The following is a 21,266-nucleotide window of genomic DNA, read 5'->3' on the forward strand; positions in this document are numbered from 1 at the left end:
AGTTCTGTAAATGGGTCACAACACACAGTGGACTATATCGGGCAGACAACCTAGTGGAGATTCCCCTCAGGCTTTTCCGCAGGTTATTAGAATAAAGAAGCCTGTCCACCCACTGGGATCTTTAAACTCCTTGTTTCCACATTTCATTATAGCATATGAGATTGTGACTACTCCAAACACTACTTAATATTGATCGTGAAGAGAGTCAATCCCTTTTATCCAGAAGAGTCAGGCCTCTCGCTGTATGACACAACCGTCTGTCTCCATTTTCACTTTCACACTTATTTGTAAGGAAAAGAGACATTTTCCTATCGCCACGACAGCACCCCTACGAGAGAGGGGATCCGCCCACCTTCCGGACAGGAACCTACAGGATTTATAGGGGCGGTCCCCCTCACCACTCCAGTTTGGGTTCCTGTCCGGACGGCGGGAGCCTGCAGCAGCAGTCTTACCCAGGCCTCCATGCCTCCGCGCGGTGTCTTTTAGGAACGGCGGAATCGGGGGCTCGGAAGCAGCGTCGGGGGTGTCCTGCGTGCAGACCCCCCCTCGTCTGGCCATGAGGAGCGCGTCCCAGGAGTCGGGCAGTGCCGTCCTGGTCCGCGGTTGAGCGCAGTGTGCAGCGTCCACACCGGCGCTGGTGAACCCGGAAGTCGTTGGTACGCTTCCGGGGTAAGCCGGGGGAGGAGCGCTGCAGCGCTGTAAAAGAGCGACGCCTAGGGTAGGAGGCGCGCAACCATGTCCTCAGTAGGGGACGCCGAGCACCCTCATGGAGAGGGAACGGAACAGCGCAGTAAGAGCGGTAGCGGCCGCTCAAGGAGAAGCAGCAGCAGCGTGGTACGGGGGCAGCAGCGTCCGAGCGCCCCAGCGTCACATTTGGATCCTACTCCTCCAGAACCGGTATTCACAGGATCAGCCTTATGGTGTTATTTGTGCTTTGTTTTAGGGAAAAAAGACCACAAAATCTAAGCACAAGCAATGTGCTCTATGCATGACTCCAATGCCTGACAGTTATACCAAAAGGCTGTGTCAGGCTTGCATCTGTCAGACCTTAGAAGAGGAAGCTCCCCTTCGGTCATCAGACCTTAGAGCGGTCATCAGGGAGGAAATTAGCTATTCCCTTAGAGGCAGCCGCCAGGAAAGGTCGGGCAGAGACATATCGCCAGGATCTAGTCTGTCCCTGCAAGAAGGGGAATGTTCCCGCTCCTCATCTCCATCCTCCTCAGATGAAGAGGGAAGGCCTTGTTTCTCGGTGGACAACATGGACATGTTAGTTAAAGGAGTCCGAGCTACCATGGGTGTTGCAGAGAGCAAGGAACCAAGGTCCGCACAGGACATAATGTTTGCGGGCTTGTGCCAGAGGAGTCGTAAGGCATTCCCAGTGGTGGATACGGTTAAGACTCTTATAAAGAGAGAATGGAATAAGCAGGATAAGGGTTTCCTTCCGTCATCAGCTAAAAGAAGGTATCCCTTTGAAGATAATGAGCTGGCAGAGTGGATGAAAGTCCCGAAAGTGGATGCGGCGGTGGCTTCTACGTCTAAAGCCGGTACCTTGCCGCTGGAGGACGTGGGCCTTCTGAAAGATCCATCAGATAGGAAGGCGGACATGTTCTTGAGGAAAGTATGGGAATCAACTGCAGGGGCGTTCAAACCTGCTATCTCTAGCACATGTACGGCTAGATCCGTCATGGTGTGGATATCCCAACTGGAAGAACAGCTGAAGTCCAAGGTGCCCAGAGACAAGATGTTGAACTCACTTTCGCAAATACGTGAAGGGGTGGCGTATTTAGCGGACGCATCAGTGGATTCTCTAAAATTAGCAGCAAGATCAGCAGGTCTCTCAAACGCTGCTCGCCGAGCCCTATGGCTTAAGACCTTGAAAGGGGATGCCCAGGCGAAAGCTAAACTGTGTACAATACCATGTAGGGGTGAGTACCTGTTTGGCCCGGTATTGGATGATATCCTAGCCAAGGCTGAGGATAGGAAGAAAGGTTTTCCTAAAGCTTTCAATCCTACCTTTAGGAATACCTTCAGGAGACGCTTCCAGTACCGAAGACCTTACCACAACCGAGACTGGGAACCATCAGACCCAAAAAAGAAAGGTTCGGACTTTAATGCTTCGTCATCTTCCTCAAGAAGAAGAAGAAACTATCGTTAATAGAGATCTTCCAGTAGGGGGCAGGTTAAAATTCTTCTATGCTCAGTGGGCCAAAATAACTTCGAGCAATTGGGTTCTGGGTATAATCAATTCAGGGTTAAAATTAGAGTTCCGGGGAAGACCTTCGGAATTTTATATCTTGACTGCCCCTGATTCCTTAGACCAACAAAAGGCCCTTGAAAAAGAGGTCCAAATGTTAAGACGGAAGAAAGTAATAGTGGAGGTTCCAAAACATCAACAGGTGAAAGGGTTCTATTCCCCTTTATTTTTAATCTCCAAGCCAGATGGATCCTTTAGAACCATCATAAACTTACGGAGATTAAACAAACATCTAGAGTATCATGCCTTTAAGATGGAATCTATTAAAACGGCAACTAAACTTCTCTTTCCCAGATGTTATATGACAGTCCTGGATTTAAAAGATGCGTATTACCATCTGCCCATTCACCAGGATCATCAACAATTTCTCAGAATGGCGGTGCGCTTAAACGACCAGGTCAGACACTTTCAGTTTGCTGCAATGCCCTTTGGTCTATCTATGGCACCGAGGGTGTTTACTAAAGTCATGGCAGAAGTAATGGCCTATGTCAGAGAACAGGATACGTTAATTATACCCTACTTGGATGACTTCCTGGTAGTGGGGAATTCCTTTTGCCAGTGTAGTACTCGCCTAAATCATGTAATATCTTCCTTACAGGACTTGGGTTGGATAGTCAATATGGAGAAGTCAAGACTCGACCCATCAACAACTCAGATTTTCCTAGGTATTCTGCTGGATTCGGAAGTGCAACAATGTTTCCTTCCGGAGGAGAAAAAGCAGAGGATTGTGCACAAAGTCAGTACGGTGACAAGGAAGCCAGATCTGACTTTAAGAGACGCTATGTCCCTTCTGGGATCTCGAACGTCCTGCATACCAGCCGTCCAGTGGGCTCAATTCCACACTCAAGTGTTGCAGGCCCAAGTCTTGGATACAGAGAGAAGTCTTCAAGGGCAATTAGGCGGAAGACTCAGGCTGTCCACCACCGCTCTACACAGTCTGAGATGGTGGTTAAACAGAAGACATTTAGGGAAAGGAGTACGCTGGAGTGTAGTACCAGACAACACGGTCACAACCGATGCCAGTCCAATAGGTTGGGGAGCTCACATAGATGTCTGGACTCAAGGGCAATGGTCTCTCTTAGAGGCTCAAGAGTCCTCAAACTGGAAAGAGCTCACGGCAGTGAAGAAGGCCTTACTCAGGTTGCTTCCATCTCTGCAGGATTCACATGTAAGAGTCCAGACAGACAACACAACAGTAGTGGCGTATCTCAACCATCAAGGGGGTACAAGGTCAAGATCCCTAATGAACACCGCCACAGACATACTCGAAATAGCCGAAGCCCACTTTCGCTCTCTATCAGCTGTGCACATTCGGGGAGAGCTCAACACAGAGGCAGATTACCTCAGCCGTCATTCTCTACGTCAGGGAGAATGGGTTCTAGATCGACGGGTGTTCAGACAGATAGTGGACCTGTGGGGATTGCCCGTTATCGATCTATTCGCAACGAGAGAGAACAGGCAGACCAGGAAGTTCGCTTCTCTTCGGGTGGCGGACAAGCCCTGTATAATAGACTCCCTTCAAATACATTGGGATTTTCCTCTGGCTTACGCGTTCCCTCCTAGTCCTCAGGAAGATCAGGGAGGAGAGGGCGAGAGTGATCCTGATTGCCCCCTTTTGGCCCAGGAGGGCATGGTTCTCGTTACTCAGGGCAATGTCTGTGTCCGACCCCTGGGTACTGCCGACCAGCCCGGAGCTTCTTTCTCAGGGTCCATTCAGTTACCCCAATGTGGAATCCCTGCATCTGACGGCGTGGAATTTGAGAGGGAGTTATTGAGGAGAAGAGGGTTTTCAGAGGCTCTCATATCTACCCTTTTAAATAGCCGGAAAGAAGTCACCACTAAAATCTATGCTAAAACTTGGAAAAAGTTCCTTGCCTTCCACCAAAATCCCTTTTCTGGCAAGGTTCCAATTCCGGCTATTCTGGAGTTTTTACAGAAAGGCCGAGAATTGGGCTTGGCGGTAAATACCCTTAGAGTCCAAGTATCAGCTTTGGGAGCGTTATATAACAGCGATGTGGCGGGAAATAGATGGGTTTCCCGATTTATCAGGGCCTCTGAACGTAGTAACCCAGTATATATTCCTAGATTACCACCATGGGATTTAAATTTGGTTTTAGACGCCTTAACAGAACCCCCTTTGAGCCATTAGATTCTGTCTCCATAAAAAATTTAACTTTAAAAACAGCCTTCCTAGTAGCCCTGACCTCTGCTAGGAGAGTGAATGACTTACAAGCTTTGTCGATAGACCCTCCTTATTTAATGGTCTTTCAGGACAGGGTAGTGTTAAAACCTGATCCAGCATACCTACCAAAAGTAGCTTCCAAATTTCATAGAAGTCAGGAAATAATTTTACCATCTTTCTGTGACAATCCGAATTCAGCTGACGAGCAGAAATATCACATGTTAGATGTCAGAAGAACTCTATTAGAATACCTACACAAGACAGAACCATGGAGGCAGAGTAGGGCTCTGTTTGTTTCCTTTCAGAATCCAAGGAAAGGGGCGAGTGTAACTAAAGCGTGAATCGCCAGATGGATAAGAGATGCCATATATCTTGCTTATACTGCTAAAGGCCAGACACCACCAGATGGCATCAGGGCCCACTCCACTCGAGCCATGGCCTCATCCTGGGCGGAAAGAGCGGACGTCTCCATAGACGTAATATGTTAGGCGGCAACGTGGTCATCTCCTTCCACCTTTTATAGACATTATCGCCTTGATTTATCTTCGGAGGCCAATTTAGTTTTTGGCCGTACAGTACTTAGTGCTGTAGTCCCTCCCAGGTGATTGATCTTTGAAAATCTCTCGTAGGGGTGCTGTCGTGGCGATAGGAAAACCGTTTTTTACGTACCGGTAATAGGATTTTACGGAGCCACGACAGCACCCGCACATTCCCCCCCGTAGTTATTCACTGGTTTCTGCACCCTTTGGAGAAAGTGTGCTTGTTAAAAAATCACTCTTTAGAAGGTGATGGTATTTAGTAATGTTTAAGTATATATGTTTTTATGTACTAACTCAATGGCGGTGTCCCTTATACTCTGAAACACAAACTGGAGTGGTGAGGGGTACCGCCCCTTTAAATTCTGTAGGTTCCTGTCCGGAAGGTGGGCGGATCCCCTCTCTCGTAGGGGTGCTGTCGTGGCTCCGTAAAATCCTATTACCGGTACGTAAAAACCGGTTTCGCCTTCCAACATAAAATTGGATCATCTGAGATTCTCCCATCTCTAATATTTTCAACAAGAGGAAGTTTGCTATGTGTTTGATGGAGGTTTTTTTTTTTATTCATGTATTACTTATCTGAAATGTTCTGTTATATGGATGTAAGAAATGGACTATATAACTATACTAAATGAGCTTGTTCCTAACTGTTGAGCTGAAAATATGGTCCATTAAATTCCCTGGGGCACATAAAAAATCAAGTGCAATGAAGAACTAAAATGTTGACAAGCTTTAAAATATCACTGTTCAAAGGATGCGTAAGAGTAGAATACCCAAAAGGATTTTTGATTGGAAAATGAAGCTTCTCCTTTATCGCATACCCAGATTATTACTGTACTGATCACTTGCATTGATTCTGGGAATACATGGCTAACCACAGCGTTTGCCGCTTTTTATTCTACACTTCATTTGTTGAAACAGAACTAATGAGATTCTTTTTAATTTGAAGTTTGGTTTAGACTTTATTTTATCTGAGGCTCTACTTTACGTTCTCTCTTATTAGGTGGTGATAAACAATGCGGCCGGGAACTTCATTTCTCCTTCCGAGAGACTTTCTGCCAATGCCTGGAGAACCATCACAGACATCGTTCTTAATGGTACAGCTTACGTAACGCTTGAGGTTGGGAAAGAGCTAATTAAAGCAGGAAAAGGTAAGCCACATATCGACCTTGATTTGACTTGACCTTTACCTGCTGTGAAAGATCTCCGCAGCTTTAGCCCCAACATGTTATCATGCGCTCTTAGCTGTACATTGCAGATGTCATATTTCTGCCATTATATTGCCAGCGCTCTGGGAAATTATTAATTTATTTTAGTTATTTTTCCCTCTTGCTGGTCAATAATTAAATGGGTGTAAAATATTTCACATCAATTCTAGGATAATGGTAATGCAAAATATATATAAATAGGGCTGTACAGCGTGTAGTAAGCTTCAAATAGTAACTACACTCTTAGGTTTTATTTTTGTGTTGTTTTTTTCATTGGTACAAATCAAGAAAAACTATATAATTTTATATATTATGGGTCAGACACAGGCTAAGGCCAGGTTCACATTGTGTTAACAGCAGCCCGCTCAACACATGCGTTAACGCAAGTGCCGATGTGCCATCACGCTGGCACAGATAGAGCTAGCAGATGGTCTATCTGCGCTAGCGGTGACGGACCCGGAAATGCTGCAGCCCGCGTCCCAGATCCGTCACTCAATGACGACACATCGCTAGCGCACGCCCATTGTGGGCATGCGCTAGTGTTGCGTCCAACATAGGACATAATGGCGGCGTTAACGGACTGCGTTATGTCACGGTGTAACGTAGTCCGTCTAAAATACCCCACAGACGCAGTGTGAACCCAGCCTAATAGGCTCGCTGCCTCCAGTAGTTGTTTAGATGACAGACAAATCGTTAGTCGCAGTCGATGCTCCTTTGTGTATAATGAGACTGAGTATCGCAATAATTGGACTGGGTCTGATGTATAGATATACCGTATTTTTCGGACTACAAGACGCACTTTTTTCCCCCCCCCCCCAAAAAAAAGGGGGGAAAATGGGGGGTGCGTCTAATAGCCGCAATGCAGGCTTACCGTGGTGGCAGAGGTCTGGTGGCAGAGGTGCGGCGGCAGAGGTGTGGCAGAGGGGTCCCAGGCTTACCGTGCAGGCAATGTAGGCTTACCGTGGCGGCAGAGGTGCGGTGGCAGAGGTGCAGCGGCAGAGGAGGCGCAGTAAGCGGGGTCCCTTTCTCCGGTGAGGTGATGCAGCAGCCCAGTATGCAGCAGAGTCGGGTGAATCCTGTTGTTATCGGTGGTGGTGGCCATTTTCCTGAGGCCGCGCGTGCGCAGATGGAGCGCTCTGCTTCCCGGGACTTCAGGAAAATGGCCGCCGCGATCTCCATCTGCGCACGCGCGGCCTCCCGCGGCCATTTTCCTGAAGCCCCGGGAAGCAGAGCGCTTCATCTGCACACGCGCGGCCTCAGGAAGATGGCCGCGCCCACCGATAACAACAGGATTCACCCGGCTCTGCTGCATACCAGGCTGCTGCATCACCATACCGGGGAAAGGGACCCCGCTTACTGCGCCTCCTCTGCCGCTGCACCTCTGCCGCCACGGTAAGCCTGCATTGCCTGCACGGTAAGCCTGGGACCCTTCTCACGCCATACCTCTCACTGCACCTCCTGATCCCAGCACCTCCTGATCCCAGCACCTCCTGATCCCAGCACCTCCTGATCCCAGCACCTTCTCATCCCAGCACCTCCTCATCCCAGCATCACCCCACCTTTGCCGACACCTTGCCTCCTGTGACCCTGCTCTGCCACCGCCAGCCCTCAGGTAAGATACTGTAAATTCGGACAATAAGACGGACCCCCATCTTATAAAAAATCTTTTTTTCTGCAATTTTCACCCCAAATTTGGGGTGCGTCTTATGGTCCGGTGCGTCTTATAGTCCGAAAAATACGGTAAAAAAAAAAAAGCCAAAATGTGCATAGTTTTGCTCCGAATCGGGCCTTTTTGTGGTCTTTTTTTCAGTTACAATCAGCACAAAGTGGCATAATAAAGTGAAGGAACCAGGATGTAAGGGGGCGAGGGAACAGTATGGGATTGGGTGCCAGACACATTGTAAAAAATGAGATATAAAACATTTGTCACGATTTAAATCTCCTTTTTACAATGTACCGGTATCTAAGGTCCTGCACGCATTGTGCACATGATGAAAAAGTCAGTGATATGTAGTATAGTTTTTCTGATTCCCTGTCTCTTTCCTCATGTGCAGGCATTGCAGGACCTTAGGTATCCATGGTTACGACCACTGATCTAGTGACATGTAGTATATTTTTTTTGATTTGCCTTATCAGTGGTCGTAACCATGGATATCTGAGGTCCTGCAATGCCTGCCTATGAGGAAAGCGACACACCCCTGGGCTTCAGGAAAAACCACTTATCTACACATAGTGGTGAGGAGCTAAGGAGACCGTGTAATCTAGTTAGATGGGATAGTCGGGGGCATATGTGGAGTCTTGAGGCAAGAGTTAATATTTTGTTAAATTAACACTTTATATCTGTAAGACCATGTGAAGGCATCGGAGCGCGCACAGCCCGGACTGCAGTCTCTGGAAACCAACCTCCTGCTGAAAGACGTGCTATTAGGGGCTTTATCGTTCATCCCGTAAGCACCAGGACATTTTACTTTTTGGCGCTTTCGCTATTTTTTACTCCCCTTTTATTTTCCCACCGACATAGCTGTATTAAGGCTTGCTTTTAAGGCAAAAATAAAAAAAAAGACAAATCCTCCGTTATTTCTTGGATTTTATTTTTTTTTTGCAATATTGCGTGGTAAAAATGACCTGAAAACCTGATTCTCCAAGTCAGTATGATTATGGCAATACCCAACCTATAACGTTGTTTTCAATATTTTGCTGCTTAATTGGTTTGTGTCTCCATTTGCTGATACACGTAACTTTCTTAATTTTACGTCAATGGAGCTGGTTGAATTTTGTGGTGGTAAAGCCAATTCTGTCTTGTGTTTTTTGTCTTGTGTGTGTTTTTTTTTTTTTTAATATAATCCTCGGGGCTTAATTTTATAATCAAACGTTTTTGGACACCACAATCCCAAATTTGTGGTGTTGTTGTTGGCGTTGTTGTTGTTTGTTTTGTTTTTTTATATACAAAAGTAAAAACCTTCGGCGCTTCTAATCTGAGCTTGCTCTCATAAGAGCATGATGTGAATACTGTATATCAGAGGTGTCAAACTGCATTCCTAGAGGGCTGCAAACCGGTCATGTTTTCAGGATATCCTTGTGTTGCACAGGTGATAATTTAATCACCTGCACAGAATGATTCCATCACCTGTGCAATACTAAGGAAATCCTGAAAACATGACCTGTTTGCAGCCCTCGAGGAATGCAGTTTGACACCTCTGCTGTATATCGAGTTGTTAAATGTCATTGTAATCCTGCCTGTGATAATGAGACCGCTGAAAATACTTCCTAAACTATAGATGGTGATATGGAAAATTAAAAAAAAACATATAACCACATAAAAAATACTAATAAAAATAATAATAATGATGATGATTTGGTATAAAGCCTGACTTTTTTAAATAGTGATTTAACCTTTCAGAGCCCAGAACACGTTGAAATTGTAGTTATTTGTGGCAGATGTTATGTGTCAGTGCTGACACCCCGGTGTGCTGTAATTATCCCTTCCCGTGGGCTTACAATCTAATCTGCTCATGGACCCACACAAGATTGACTTTTCAGCAGTATCTGCTACAGCATAATGTATCCGGGTCCTTAAATCCCGATCATTTATTTTAGATGACAATGCAATAACCACGAGAAGATTCATAACTTTTACACCAGGAAACGCGTTGATTCGATAACTTGTTCTGCAGCTCACCGGCCGTAATGAAATCCTTACCAGCACAAAGAATTGTACTGAAGATGAATGAATAGTTCTGGGTAACAGAGCCGCCTCTCCGTATAGATCCATGTTACAGGAATTGATCAAATCAGATGTGAATAAACACAGATATATGGAGAAAATGCCAGCCGGCACCGGGCAATTCAGTGATTAAAGTCTTGGGTGACAGATGCCGTATTCAGGAGCTGTACGGAAATCAACAAATCCTGTAAAAGGGCAATCGGATTACGGTGCGAAGATCTGGTCGTAATCTGCTCAGAGCGTCTCCTATTATAACCGAGAGATGAGGGGAAAGGAGCCGCGTCCTGTACGTTACATCCATCACCGCAGCGCTCCTGTCTAGGGATAGAACGCTGAAGTTTGGACAGGGATTTCTTCCATACTTTTCAAAAAATGTTTTTTTTATTTTTTTTTAATCCTAGGTAGCCCAAAAGTTACCGATTGAAAGTGGTCCGAAAGTTGACTTTCGAACTTTTTCAGTTGCATTAATAGATTTTAAATGCAGAGCGGGTGCAAAGACTCTCTAGGTACCTAGTGGGCGTTCCACAAAATCCACAGTATCTCACAGCACCAGCTGTTACAGAGTCGGCTGTGTCCATTTACATTGCGGGTTCTCACTGCAGTGGGTGCAACAAAACCATTAAAAAATACAGTTTTGCACTTTTTTATTCCCACTCTACTTTATTGTGGTTTGTTTTTTTTTGTATTATTATTATTTATAGTAGCCCATCACTTTCAGATTGGTCGTGGTCAGGCACCCATCGTGCCCACACATGTTATGGTCTGGCAGCGGACGGCTAGACGCCATGTACTGGGCACGATGTACTGTTTAGCAGACTCTGCTGTTATTCACTTCCATTAGAATGGTAGATGAGGGCCGGAATCCTGCAGCAGCCAATACACCATGTATTCAGCTGCTGCATTTTACCCCATACGTTGCTTATATTTGGAAATCGCTGGATCCGATAGCAGCTGGTCGGTAGGGGTGCCGGGTGCCGAACCTCCACCAATTTGATACTGATGCCTTATGCTCACGATAGTTCACCAATATGTACATTTTGGACCGTCCCTTTAATGTACCATGTGGTACAACTGCTGCGGGGGAAACGAGCCCTCTCTAGCTTGTTTCCCCGCTGGTCACAGCCAGTTGCTGTCGGTCATTTAATTATTTTTTTTGTTTGTTTCTGGGCAGAACTGTCCCTGCACACAACCCCTTTTAAGGTGGTTCTCCAAAACTTTTTCTATGGGAAATTTGTTTTCCATTTTTATCAAAGTGCTTCCAAAATGAATGCAGTCATGTAAGATACAAATGGCAGATAACGCTAAGCGCTGCTCCGACCTCTCATTTGGCTACAGTGATGACTTTCCGACTGTAGCGCACGTTACTGCTGCAGCCAATCACTGAGCTCAGCAGCCGGTGCTCTTGTATCTACACAACCGCTAAGCTCTCTGGGTGTCGAGGCCATGTGCACTGTACAGTGGCTTGCAAAAGTATTCACAGCATTTTACGAACTCACAACTTTATTTTGTTTGAGCTTTTTGTTTTTTTTTGTTGTTTTTTTTTTTAGCAAATATAGTTATAGTGTGCATAACTATTCACATTTTTTTCTGCATACGTATATATTTTTTTTTCTTTTTAGTCCAAGGCCCAAGATTAGACTGCAAGGAGATGAGAATCAAGGGATCTATCAGTTGTGCAATGTGCAGACGCGGCTTTAGGGTGTGATTTTAATGAGTTTTAACCATTTAAGTGAACCTGCCTGTTGCGTTTTCAGCTCGCTGATGGACATGCCGTTCGTTTCTATGCCCGCTGTATAAAACTTTGTTGGGAAGTGTTTTGAAGTAGTTTTTAGCGTTTGGCTCAAACAGCTGATAAATCAAAACGTGGAGCCGATGTGAAAAATCTCTTGTATACGATCGGAAACTCATTTTAGTCCCGGTGATGCCCCCAGGCGTGCCTGGTGAATGTGTACATAGTTCATGACTCAATTTATTGTGCTCCGATTGAAGCATCATTCCCCACTATAAAATTTGATTAGCTGAGTCAGATTTCCCGTTTCCACAGCGGTATTAAATTTTGTATAGATGTCCTTTAGGCAGTAATGGTTTAATTAGAATTGTTTTGATAACTTTTCCTTTTATTATTAAGCCATTAATAATTTAACACTACACTGGATACAGAATACAAATGTGCCCGTCTTGTTTACCTCGTCGGCGCAGGACTTTGACTGTTGGCTTATAAATGACAGGTAATTCTGGCACTGTCACCTCTTGTACTGTGCGGTCCTAACCCCTTAGTGACCTGGACACTTTTTTTTTTTTTTAAATCTGACCAGTGTCACTTTATGCAGTAATAACTTCAACATATCCTATTGATGTTGAGATTTTTTTTTTGTGACGCATACTACTTTATAATAATGGTATATTTAGGTTGATACGTTTTGCATTTATTTACAAAAATATCAGAAATATTAGAAAAATGTTAAAAAAAAATTAGCAGTTTTCGAATTTTGAATTCTTATTCCTTTAATCCATATGGTCATATCACACAAAACATTAGTAAGTGACATTTCCTTCATGTCATCTTTACATGAGCACCATTTTTAAAATGTAATTTTATTTTGTTAGCATTTTAAAAGGTTTAAATTTATACAATGTGATTTTTCTGGATTTTATTATTGATATTCTATCTCTCAATGTTAAAATTAACCTACCCTTAAAATTATAGACTGCTCATGTCTTTGTCAGTGGGCAAATTTACAAAAATCAGCAAGGGATCAATTACTTTCTGTATTTTCCCCACTGTATGCAGTGTTCACTAGTGAATGCTGCTGCTCATGCATTGTAGGATTATGTGCTGACACTAGATTATGCACAATATGCGCCCGCCCCACTGATTAAGACCACAGCATCCCTCTTGTCTCCTGTGGTGCTTGTGCTCCAGCCCCAGTGTCTCCTGTGTGATGTATGTGTTCCAGCCCCAGTGTCTCCTGTGTGATGTACGTGCTCCAGCCCCAGTGTCTCCTGTGTGATGTACGTGCTCCAGCCCCAGTGTCTCCTGTGTGATGTATGTGCTCCAGCCCCAGTGTCTCCTGTGTGATGTACGTGCTCCAGCCCCAGTGTCTCCTGTGTGATGTACGTGCTCCAGCCCCAGTGTCTCCTGTGTGATGTATGTGCTCCAGCCCCAGTGTCTCCTGTGTGATGTATGTGCTCCAGCTCCTGGGTCTCGTGTATATACAGTAGACTTCATACTGCTTGAGTTGTATAACTGTAATGTGAACAGTGAAGTTCCCACTGTGAGGAGAATTTCAGTGTAATATACATTTGTGTTTAGAATACTTTTCTGCTGCGAGCGCTTTCCAGAAATTATCCTCACGAAGAGTTGACTGCGCTCTAGACTGACACAAATCTGGAAAAACAATTGCAACACGATCACCACCACCTGACATCACAACCACAACAGCTAAGCCATTGCAGCCATCTTTTAGTGAGTTAATTAATTTACCAAATATTGCAGGATAATTTTCGAGTTGATAATTTTGTGTTTCCCCAAACGTTGGTATAAATATCTTAAACCATCCCCTGCAGACTGTGAGCCCTTGCGGGCAGGGTCCTCCATCCTTATGTACCTGTGTGCCTTGTTTTTTGCTCATGTTTAGTTTGTGTTTGTCTATATTTGCCCCTCTTTTCACATGTTAAAGCGCCATGGAATAAATGGCGCGATAAAAATGTACAATAATAATAATAAAATAGCCCTTAGAAGAATAAAGGTTCCCCACCCCTGCCTTAGGGGAAGGCAAGGTTCATGGCGATTCTTTCTCAAACTAACAAACTTGTCTACTTCTCTGTTGGTCGATTCATGAAGAGAAAAAGCAAAAAACAAAACAAAGTGGACCTAACTTGTTTTCCAGGACGTCCTCCTGACAGCACCCTGGAGGACGTCCTCCTCCCCTTGCTGGGACAGGAAACACACGAGTTTAAAAGGTCAAGTCCCACCCACAGACCTCAGTGTTTTTCCTGTCCCTCCAAGGAAGGGACACACGAGTGAGAAGCTGCACAGGACTTACCGGAGCTCAGGGGGATCGTGCGTCTTGCCAATACCCTTCCCCCTGTCAAGAGGCTCAGGGCAGAAACCCTCCGGTGGGGGGTCCCTCTGCTCCAAAGACCAGGAGTGGGACGAGGCTCCTGGTGGCAGCCGCTCCTCCCGGTGGGAGGCTCTCGGCTGCGGACGCTATCCACGCGGTGTGCGGCCATCCTGGGCAGCGTGGTATCCAGAATGGCGTCTCCAGGCAGGAAGTCGTCAGAACGCGTCACTTCCGGTCCGTCGGCATTTCGTTACCGCTACTTCCGGTAACGCTGTATGTGCGGGGGAAAGCGTGCAGTGAATTGCACAGCGGCAGAAGCGCTCCTGATCTGGCGCTGAGAGCTGCGGGGACCTGCTACCCTCATCATGGAAGCAAGCACTCCAACCGAGGAGGGGGTAAGTGCGCATGGCGCAAGTTCCCCTATCTATATGCAGAAGCAGGCTCACCCCAGTGCTTATCCCTTCTTATGTCATTTAAGGATAAGGGAAACCCCGCGGGTCCTCCTGTTCAGATTAAGAAATCCGGCAAGGCATCTGGGAAATCCTTTAGATGTCCCCTTTGTAATATGAAGCTCCCGGACTCCCATGGGAAATCCTTATGCGGGGGACTGCACAGCTATGGTCGTAAAGGACGAGCAACCCACACTGCTGGCTGAAATGAGATCCCTTATACGTGAAGAAGTACAAGCTTCTTTGTCCACCATGGTGCAGAAATCCAGTCCTATCCCCAGCCGTAAGTGGGCCAGACGGGAGCAGGATTTAAGAGAACAGGAGGTTACTTCTGAGGACAAGTCTAACTCAGAGGACTTTGTCTCAGAGGAAGAGGGAGAGCTTCCGTCAGGAAGCCAAGATTATCAAAGAAAATACCTCTTCCAGGCAGAAGACACAAATGATCTGGTGCAGGCGGTGCGATGCACCATGCAAATAGAGGAGACATCTAAACCACAGTCCAGGCAGGACTTGATGTTTGGGGGACTTATGCCACGTCAGCAGACAGTATTTCCGGTTAGCGAGCACATTAAGGCCATGATTCTGGAAGAATGGAAAGAGGCAGAACGCCGGCTGGTGTTATCCAAGGACTTTAAAGCTCGTCTACCTTATGAGCCTGAAGACATAAAATTATGGGACGAAGTTCCTAAAATAGACGTTCCTGTGGCAAAGGTGGCTAAGAAAACGGCCATACCTTTTGAGGACTCATCAAACCTGCGCGATCCTATGGATAGGAAGGCTGACATATTGTTAAGAAGAGCCTGGGAATCTTCTGCGGCTCTAATAAAAACTAATATAGCTGCTACTTCGGTAGCTCGGTCTATGTACCTATGGATGGGTCAATTGGAGGAGCACCTATCCAATAAGACCCCGAGATCCGAAATCATAAATTCTCTTCCTATAATGAAATCTGCCACGGCTTATCTGTCTGATATGACTGCTGAGTCAGTCAGATTTTCGGCCAGATGCAGTTCCTTATCTAACGCGGCTAGGAGGGCGGTCTGGCTAAGGTCCTGGTCAGGGAATAATGCCTCTAAATCAAAATTATGTTCAATTCCCTTCTCAGGTGAAAGGGTTTTTGGACCCTCTCTGGATACTATTCTGGAGTCAGCCTCCGACAAAAAGAAGGGGTTTCCAGAGGAGAAATCTAAGAAGCCCCAGTCCTTTCGGAGAGGATTCCCCTTCAGAAGGCAGTCTGAGTTTAGAGGAGGCAGATCCAATAGAGGATATTATAGGGGCTCCCGTAGCCAGGGCTATAGAAACAGATGTTTCTTCTTCAGCCCTTCCTCAAAATCTAAATCGCAATGACGCCAGTCTTATAGGGGGTCGGCTCCGCCAATTTTCGCACAATTGGGCCCGGATCACCCAAAATCAGTGGGTCCTTCGGACCATCTCAGAAGGCTACAATATCGAGCTCTACTCCCCCCCACCAGACAGATTCATCAGTCCTACGGTAGTACCGCGAGACTCTCCCATGTTGATAGACCTAATGGAGATGCTCTCCTCAGAGGTCATAATTCCGGTACCATCCCTGGAAATAGGCCTGGGGCATTACTCCTCCCTTTTTTCCATAATGAAACCGTCCGGAGAATCTCGCACTATAATAAATCTGAAACCTCTGAATGCCTGGGTCAGGTACAAGAGGTTTCGTATGGAATCCATCCGTTCGGCAATACTCCTAATAGATCAGAATGCTGTGATGTGCACCCTAGATCTAAAGAGTGCCTATTATCAGGTTCCCGTCCACCCTTCTTCTCAGAGGCTTCTGAGGTTTGCGGTAGTTCTGCCGTCCGGGACCTGTCACTTCCAGTTTCAGTGCCTTCCATTTGGTCTTGCCTCAGCACCTCGTATCTTCACAAAGCTGGTGTCGGAGATTGTCGCTTTCCTAAGAAATCAGGGGATCAGAATAATCCCTTATCTAGACGACTTTCTTCTGGTGGCAAGAACGCCAGAAATTCTATCAGACCACAGGAACCGAACTATTTCGGTGATGGAAGAACTTGGTTGGGTCATAAATTGGCGAAAATCCGATTTAACTCCAGAGTGCAGGAAGACTTTTCTGGGAGTATGTCTGGATTCAATGAACAGAATATCCCTCTTACCCGAGTGCAAGCTGATTGCAATACAGTCTCAGATTCGGCTCCTGTTGGAGCACAGGGTGACAACAAGGACGGCCATGCGAGTCCTCGGCCTAATGATGGCCTGTATTCCGTGCGTAAGATGGGCTCAGTTCCATTCAAGACCACTGCAGAAATGGATTCTTTCCAGATGGGACAGGAGTCTGTCTTCTCTGGACAGTACTTTAGAACTATCACATCGTGTAAGAAGGTCTCTCCTCTGGTGGACAGAGCCAGAGAAGTTAAGAAAAGGAGTGTTATGGTCCGCAGATCCCTACGTAGTAGTTACTACAGACGCCAGCGCTTGGGGCTGGGGAGCTCACCTAGAAGACAGGATCCTTCAGGGGAGATGGCCGGAAGACGTCATCCACAGCTCCTCCAACTTCAAGGAACTATACGCTGTCTGGGAAGCCTTGAGAAGGAACCGACACATCCTGGAGAATCGTCATGTCAGGATAATGTCCGACAATGTGACGACAGTCTCTTTCCTGAAACATCAAGGAGGTGCGAAACACCATGCACTTCAGGAACTGACAGAGAAGATATTTCGTTGGGCAGAAAGATCAGTTCTTTCTATCTCAGCAGTCCACCCGGAGGGCTCCCAGAATGTTATAGCGGACTATCTCAGCAGAAGAAAGGTGTCTGCAACAGAGTGGGAACTCAACCAGGACGTCTTCCAGGACTTATGTCTTCGCTGGGGAACCCCCTGTATAGACCTATTCGCAAGCAGGAGAAATTCAAAGGTCTCAAAATTCTTCTCTCTGAACCCGCGGGATCTTCCGGAAGGGATAGACGCTCTGAGCCAGGACTGGACGGAACCTCTCTCGTATGCATTTCCCCCTCTGGCGTTAGTTCTGGCGGTTCTCAGAAAGATCAAGGAGGATCGAGCTCTCGTCATATTGATCGTTCCATACTGGCCAAGAAGGAGTTGGTTTTCCCTTCTACTAGAGCTAGCAATCGAGAATCCAGTAGAGCTCCCTCTCAGAGCGGACGTAATCCACCAGGGTCCGGTATTCCACCCAAACCCAGAGAAGCTTCATCTCTCGGCATGCATCCTGAAGGGTCCATCTTGAAGGCAAAGGGACTCTAGAGAGCCAAGTAAAATCTACTATGAAGTCTAGTAGGAAGCCTGTTACGTCAGCAATTTACTTGAAAATTTGGAGACGGTTCTGTCTGGAGGGTGGCAGGTCTGAGGTTACGGCAGGCACTCCCGACTTACCCAGAATTTTAGATTTCTTGCAGGCTGGGTTTGACAAAGGTCTTAAACCAAGCACATTAAAGGTGCAGATCTCGGCACTTAGTTCTTTCCTTGACTATCCCCTAGCGTCACACCCGTGGATAGTTAGATTCATCAGAGCCACCCAGAGGTTGCGCCCCACTATCAGACAGATGTCACCTTCTTGGGACCTTAATCTGGTCCTCAGATTTCTCTGCAAAGACCTCTATGCGTCAGTGGATAATATGCCCATTTCCATTCTTACACGTAGAACGGCATTTCTTGTGGCAGTGACTACGGCTAAAAGAGTGGGGGAAATTCAGGCCCTGTGTACTAGGGACCCATACCTCCAAATTAGAGAGGATTGTATAATTCTTAAACTCGACCCCTCTTTTATTCCAAAAGTAGGAACAACTAAAAATAGAAATCAAGAGATCGTGTTACCATCTTTCTGCAATAACCCTGCTAATGCTAAAGAAAGGACCCTTCATTCGCTGGATGTCAGGCAGGCAGTTCTAGACTACCTGGCAGCCACCAACGCTTGGCGCATTGACCCAAACCTATTCATTTTATATGGGGGCAAGAATAGGGGTAAAAAAGCCTCTAAGGCCTCTATTGCACGGTGGATCACGTTGGTAATCTCTGAGGCCAATCAATCTGAAGGGCTCTCTCCTCCGGAGGGTCTCCATGTACATTCGACTAGAGGGATAGCTACTTCCTGGGCTGAAAGGGCAGGCGCCTCTCTAGAACAGATTTGTAAGGCCGCGACATGGGCTAGTGCCAATACCTTTTGCAAACACTATAAACTTGATGTTTTGTCTGGTCAGCATACTGCATTTGGGAGAAAGGTTCTCCAAGCGGTAATCCCACCCTGAGGAGGTGCTTTGGTACTCTCCAGGGTGCTGTCAGGAGGACGTCCTGGAAAATAGGTATTAAGCTTACCGTTAATGATGTTTCCAGGAGTCCATCCTGACAGCACGGGTAGTTCCCTCCCTGTATTATATTATGTATGGTATTCTAGCATGATTGTAACCTATTCCTTACATATGATGTAATATGTTCCTGGTTATAATGTAATATGTTTGTTACCATTAAACAAATTTTTTTCTGCATTTCCTTGAGGCGGTTCTTGTTACAACACTGAGGTCTGTGGGTGGGACTTGACCTTTTAAACTCGTGTGTTTCCTGTCCCAGCAAGGGGAGGAGGACGTCCTCCAGGGTGCTGTCAGGATGGACTCCTGGAAACATCATTAACGGTAAGCTTAATACCTATTTTTTCTGAATAACCACTTTATCGCTTATCCACATTATAGGTGATAACGTCTTGCCCGGGGAATGGGGTCTGATTGCTGAGACATGCACTAATTAGCAGAATAGGTCCCTGTTAGTGGAGCATGCGCACTGCTGCTCCTTTCATTCCATATGCTGATTTTTTTCAGCAGCCACATGGGGAATGTAACAAGTAGTGGCTGGTATCTGGTCAGCGGCTCCTTTCTGTAACTAGGATAAAAGTGGCCCTTTGGGGGAATAAAATTTGATTGGAGCGGGTCCCTGCACTCGGAGCCCTCGTCCACTTCTGATTTGTAAAGTTATCACCTATCGATGGGATAGAGGACTCATTTGCTTATCACCATTGCCGTATCTCGTCACTTAGTACTAATAGAGCTCATGATCAGCTGTACAGAAAGGTGGACTATAAGATGTGGACTCTACAAGCTTTCATTGTTGTTTTTTAGCTTTTTTTTTCTATTGTTTTGCGATTTATTTAATTTTTCTTTTATATATTGTGCTCATTGTGTTTATGTACTAGACACAGGTGGCATCCATGTATAGAGCGTATGCTGTCCATTTTTAAAGGGAGCTTGACACCTGAAAAAAAAAATTGCTATTAACCAGCTGTCGTGAGAAAATTAACTCCAACCCTCCCCTTCCCCCCCCCCCCCCCCCCCCATCACCTTGATCTTTACAGTTTCAGTCACGGGGGCGGCACCTATGTGGGTTCAGTCACCGCTGTGTATAGAGAGCTAGGCTGTAAGCTTGCTCCCCGGCACTGACTGACAGCCGGCCCTAATACTGATCCTGCTGTCAGTCAGTGCCGGGGACGTGGCTGCAGCCAACGCTCTCTGTACACAAAACCATGACCGTGCCGCCCCCTGTGACTGATACCAGAACGCTGCTGGGAGGAACAAAGTTCATTTCCTCCTGACGGCAGAGCTTCAAGTGCCGGCACCGGACAGGTTCACAACGCTATTAACCTGCAGATTACCCCCATATCTGAAGGTTAATAGCGTATTTCCAGGTGACTGTTCTCTTTAACACTGCAGAGAATAGGAGAAGCTTTGTAATTTATCCATCCGTGACACACACTAATGATACACGCATCCAAAGCCCTGATGATACGGTACCATTTTTTTTTTCTTCTATATACGTGTTTAAACACATATGTGTGAATGAGGCCTTTGTTCACACAATTTTGCAGTGTTTCAGCTCCTAACATCACAATGATGGGTTTATAGAAGCTGAGGTCTGTACTGCACTGCTGTTTTGGGTTATTAGTAAGACTGGCCGAGGTCCTAGTTGTTCGCTCGCAGAGACCGCGTTGTTTTTTTTTTGTGTGTTTTTTTTTAATATAGTGCTACTTACTTGTCTTTCACTGCCGGAAATAGCAGAGTATAGTGTTCGGCCTTCTTCGTCAGTCCTAAAGACTGTGAATAGAGCAAGCGGTTCAGCATGCGCCATTCAATGTGGCGCTGTGGAGTCGCTCATGCTAGGGGATCCAGAGCACCGATCTTGGGATCAGGCCCCGACCAAACAGCTAGATATCCCATATCCCTTATCTTATGTGTATGGAGTCCTTTTGGGAATTCTCTATTGGACAAGTGCGTGGAAATTGGCTCTTTCCCCCCAAAAAAGAAAACAACAATAGCACTGGCTCAGGTTGTAAAAAGTAAAGTAGAACCACTCAAAAGTTTCTGCCATTTAATAAAAGCAAAAAAAGCAAAATGTCTGAAAGCCTAATAGGTCACTTTCTGGCAGTAGATGTAAATAACGGGCATCGGAGCGGTTTTTGGCTGTTGAAAAATAAATCTTGCTGTGTATCGTGACGAGATTTGTTTAATTTGTTTGTTGTTTTCTTGTTCTGCTTGTTTTGTGCTTTTTTTATATCAATGTTCTGGTAATCAGAAAACAGATTATCAGTTCTAAGTATTCCAAAAAGTTTAGGGCACCGTGACCCGCGGACTGAAGCCACCCACTCTCCAGTATGATTTTTGTTACATCTGGCCTGTGTGACGTGGCAGTACGAGCACTTCATTAGATGTTGTCCTGTTTTCTTTCTAGGAGCTGCGTTTCTGGCTATTACCACAATCTATGCAGAGAGTGGATCTGGATTCGTCGTTCCCAGCGCTTCTGCTAAAGCCGGCGTGGAAGCAATGTGCACGTGAGTGCGTCTAAATGTAAAACGTCAGCTAAATGCAT

At 46.0% G+C, this 21,266-nt stretch overlaps 1 protein-coding gene across 1 annotated transcript in view; it reads left to right on the top strand.

The window, feature by feature from the left end:
- DECR1 (2,4-dienoyl-CoA reductase 1) overlaps window positions 1–21,266 on the top strand; it is a 59,546-nt gene that overhangs the window by 22,980 nt on the left and 15,300 nt on the right. Inside the window, exons 5-6 of the mRNA XM_069731588.1 lie at window positions 5,976–6,123; window positions 21,129–21,228. Coding sequence (XP_069587689.1) covers window positions 5,976–6,123; window positions 21,129–21,228 — 248 coding nt within the window. The remainder of the gene's footprint in view (window positions 1–5,975; window positions 6,124–21,128; window positions 21,229–21,266) is intronic.

The sequence above is a fragment of the Ranitomeya imitator genome, chromosome 6 (genome assembly GCF_032444005.1).
Source record: "Ranitomeya imitator isolate aRanImi1 chromosome 6, aRanImi1.pri, whole genome shotgun sequence".
In the NCBI taxonomy this organism is placed as follows: Eukaryota; Metazoa; Chordata; class Amphibia; order Anura; family Dendrobatidae; genus Ranitomeya; species Ranitomeya imitator.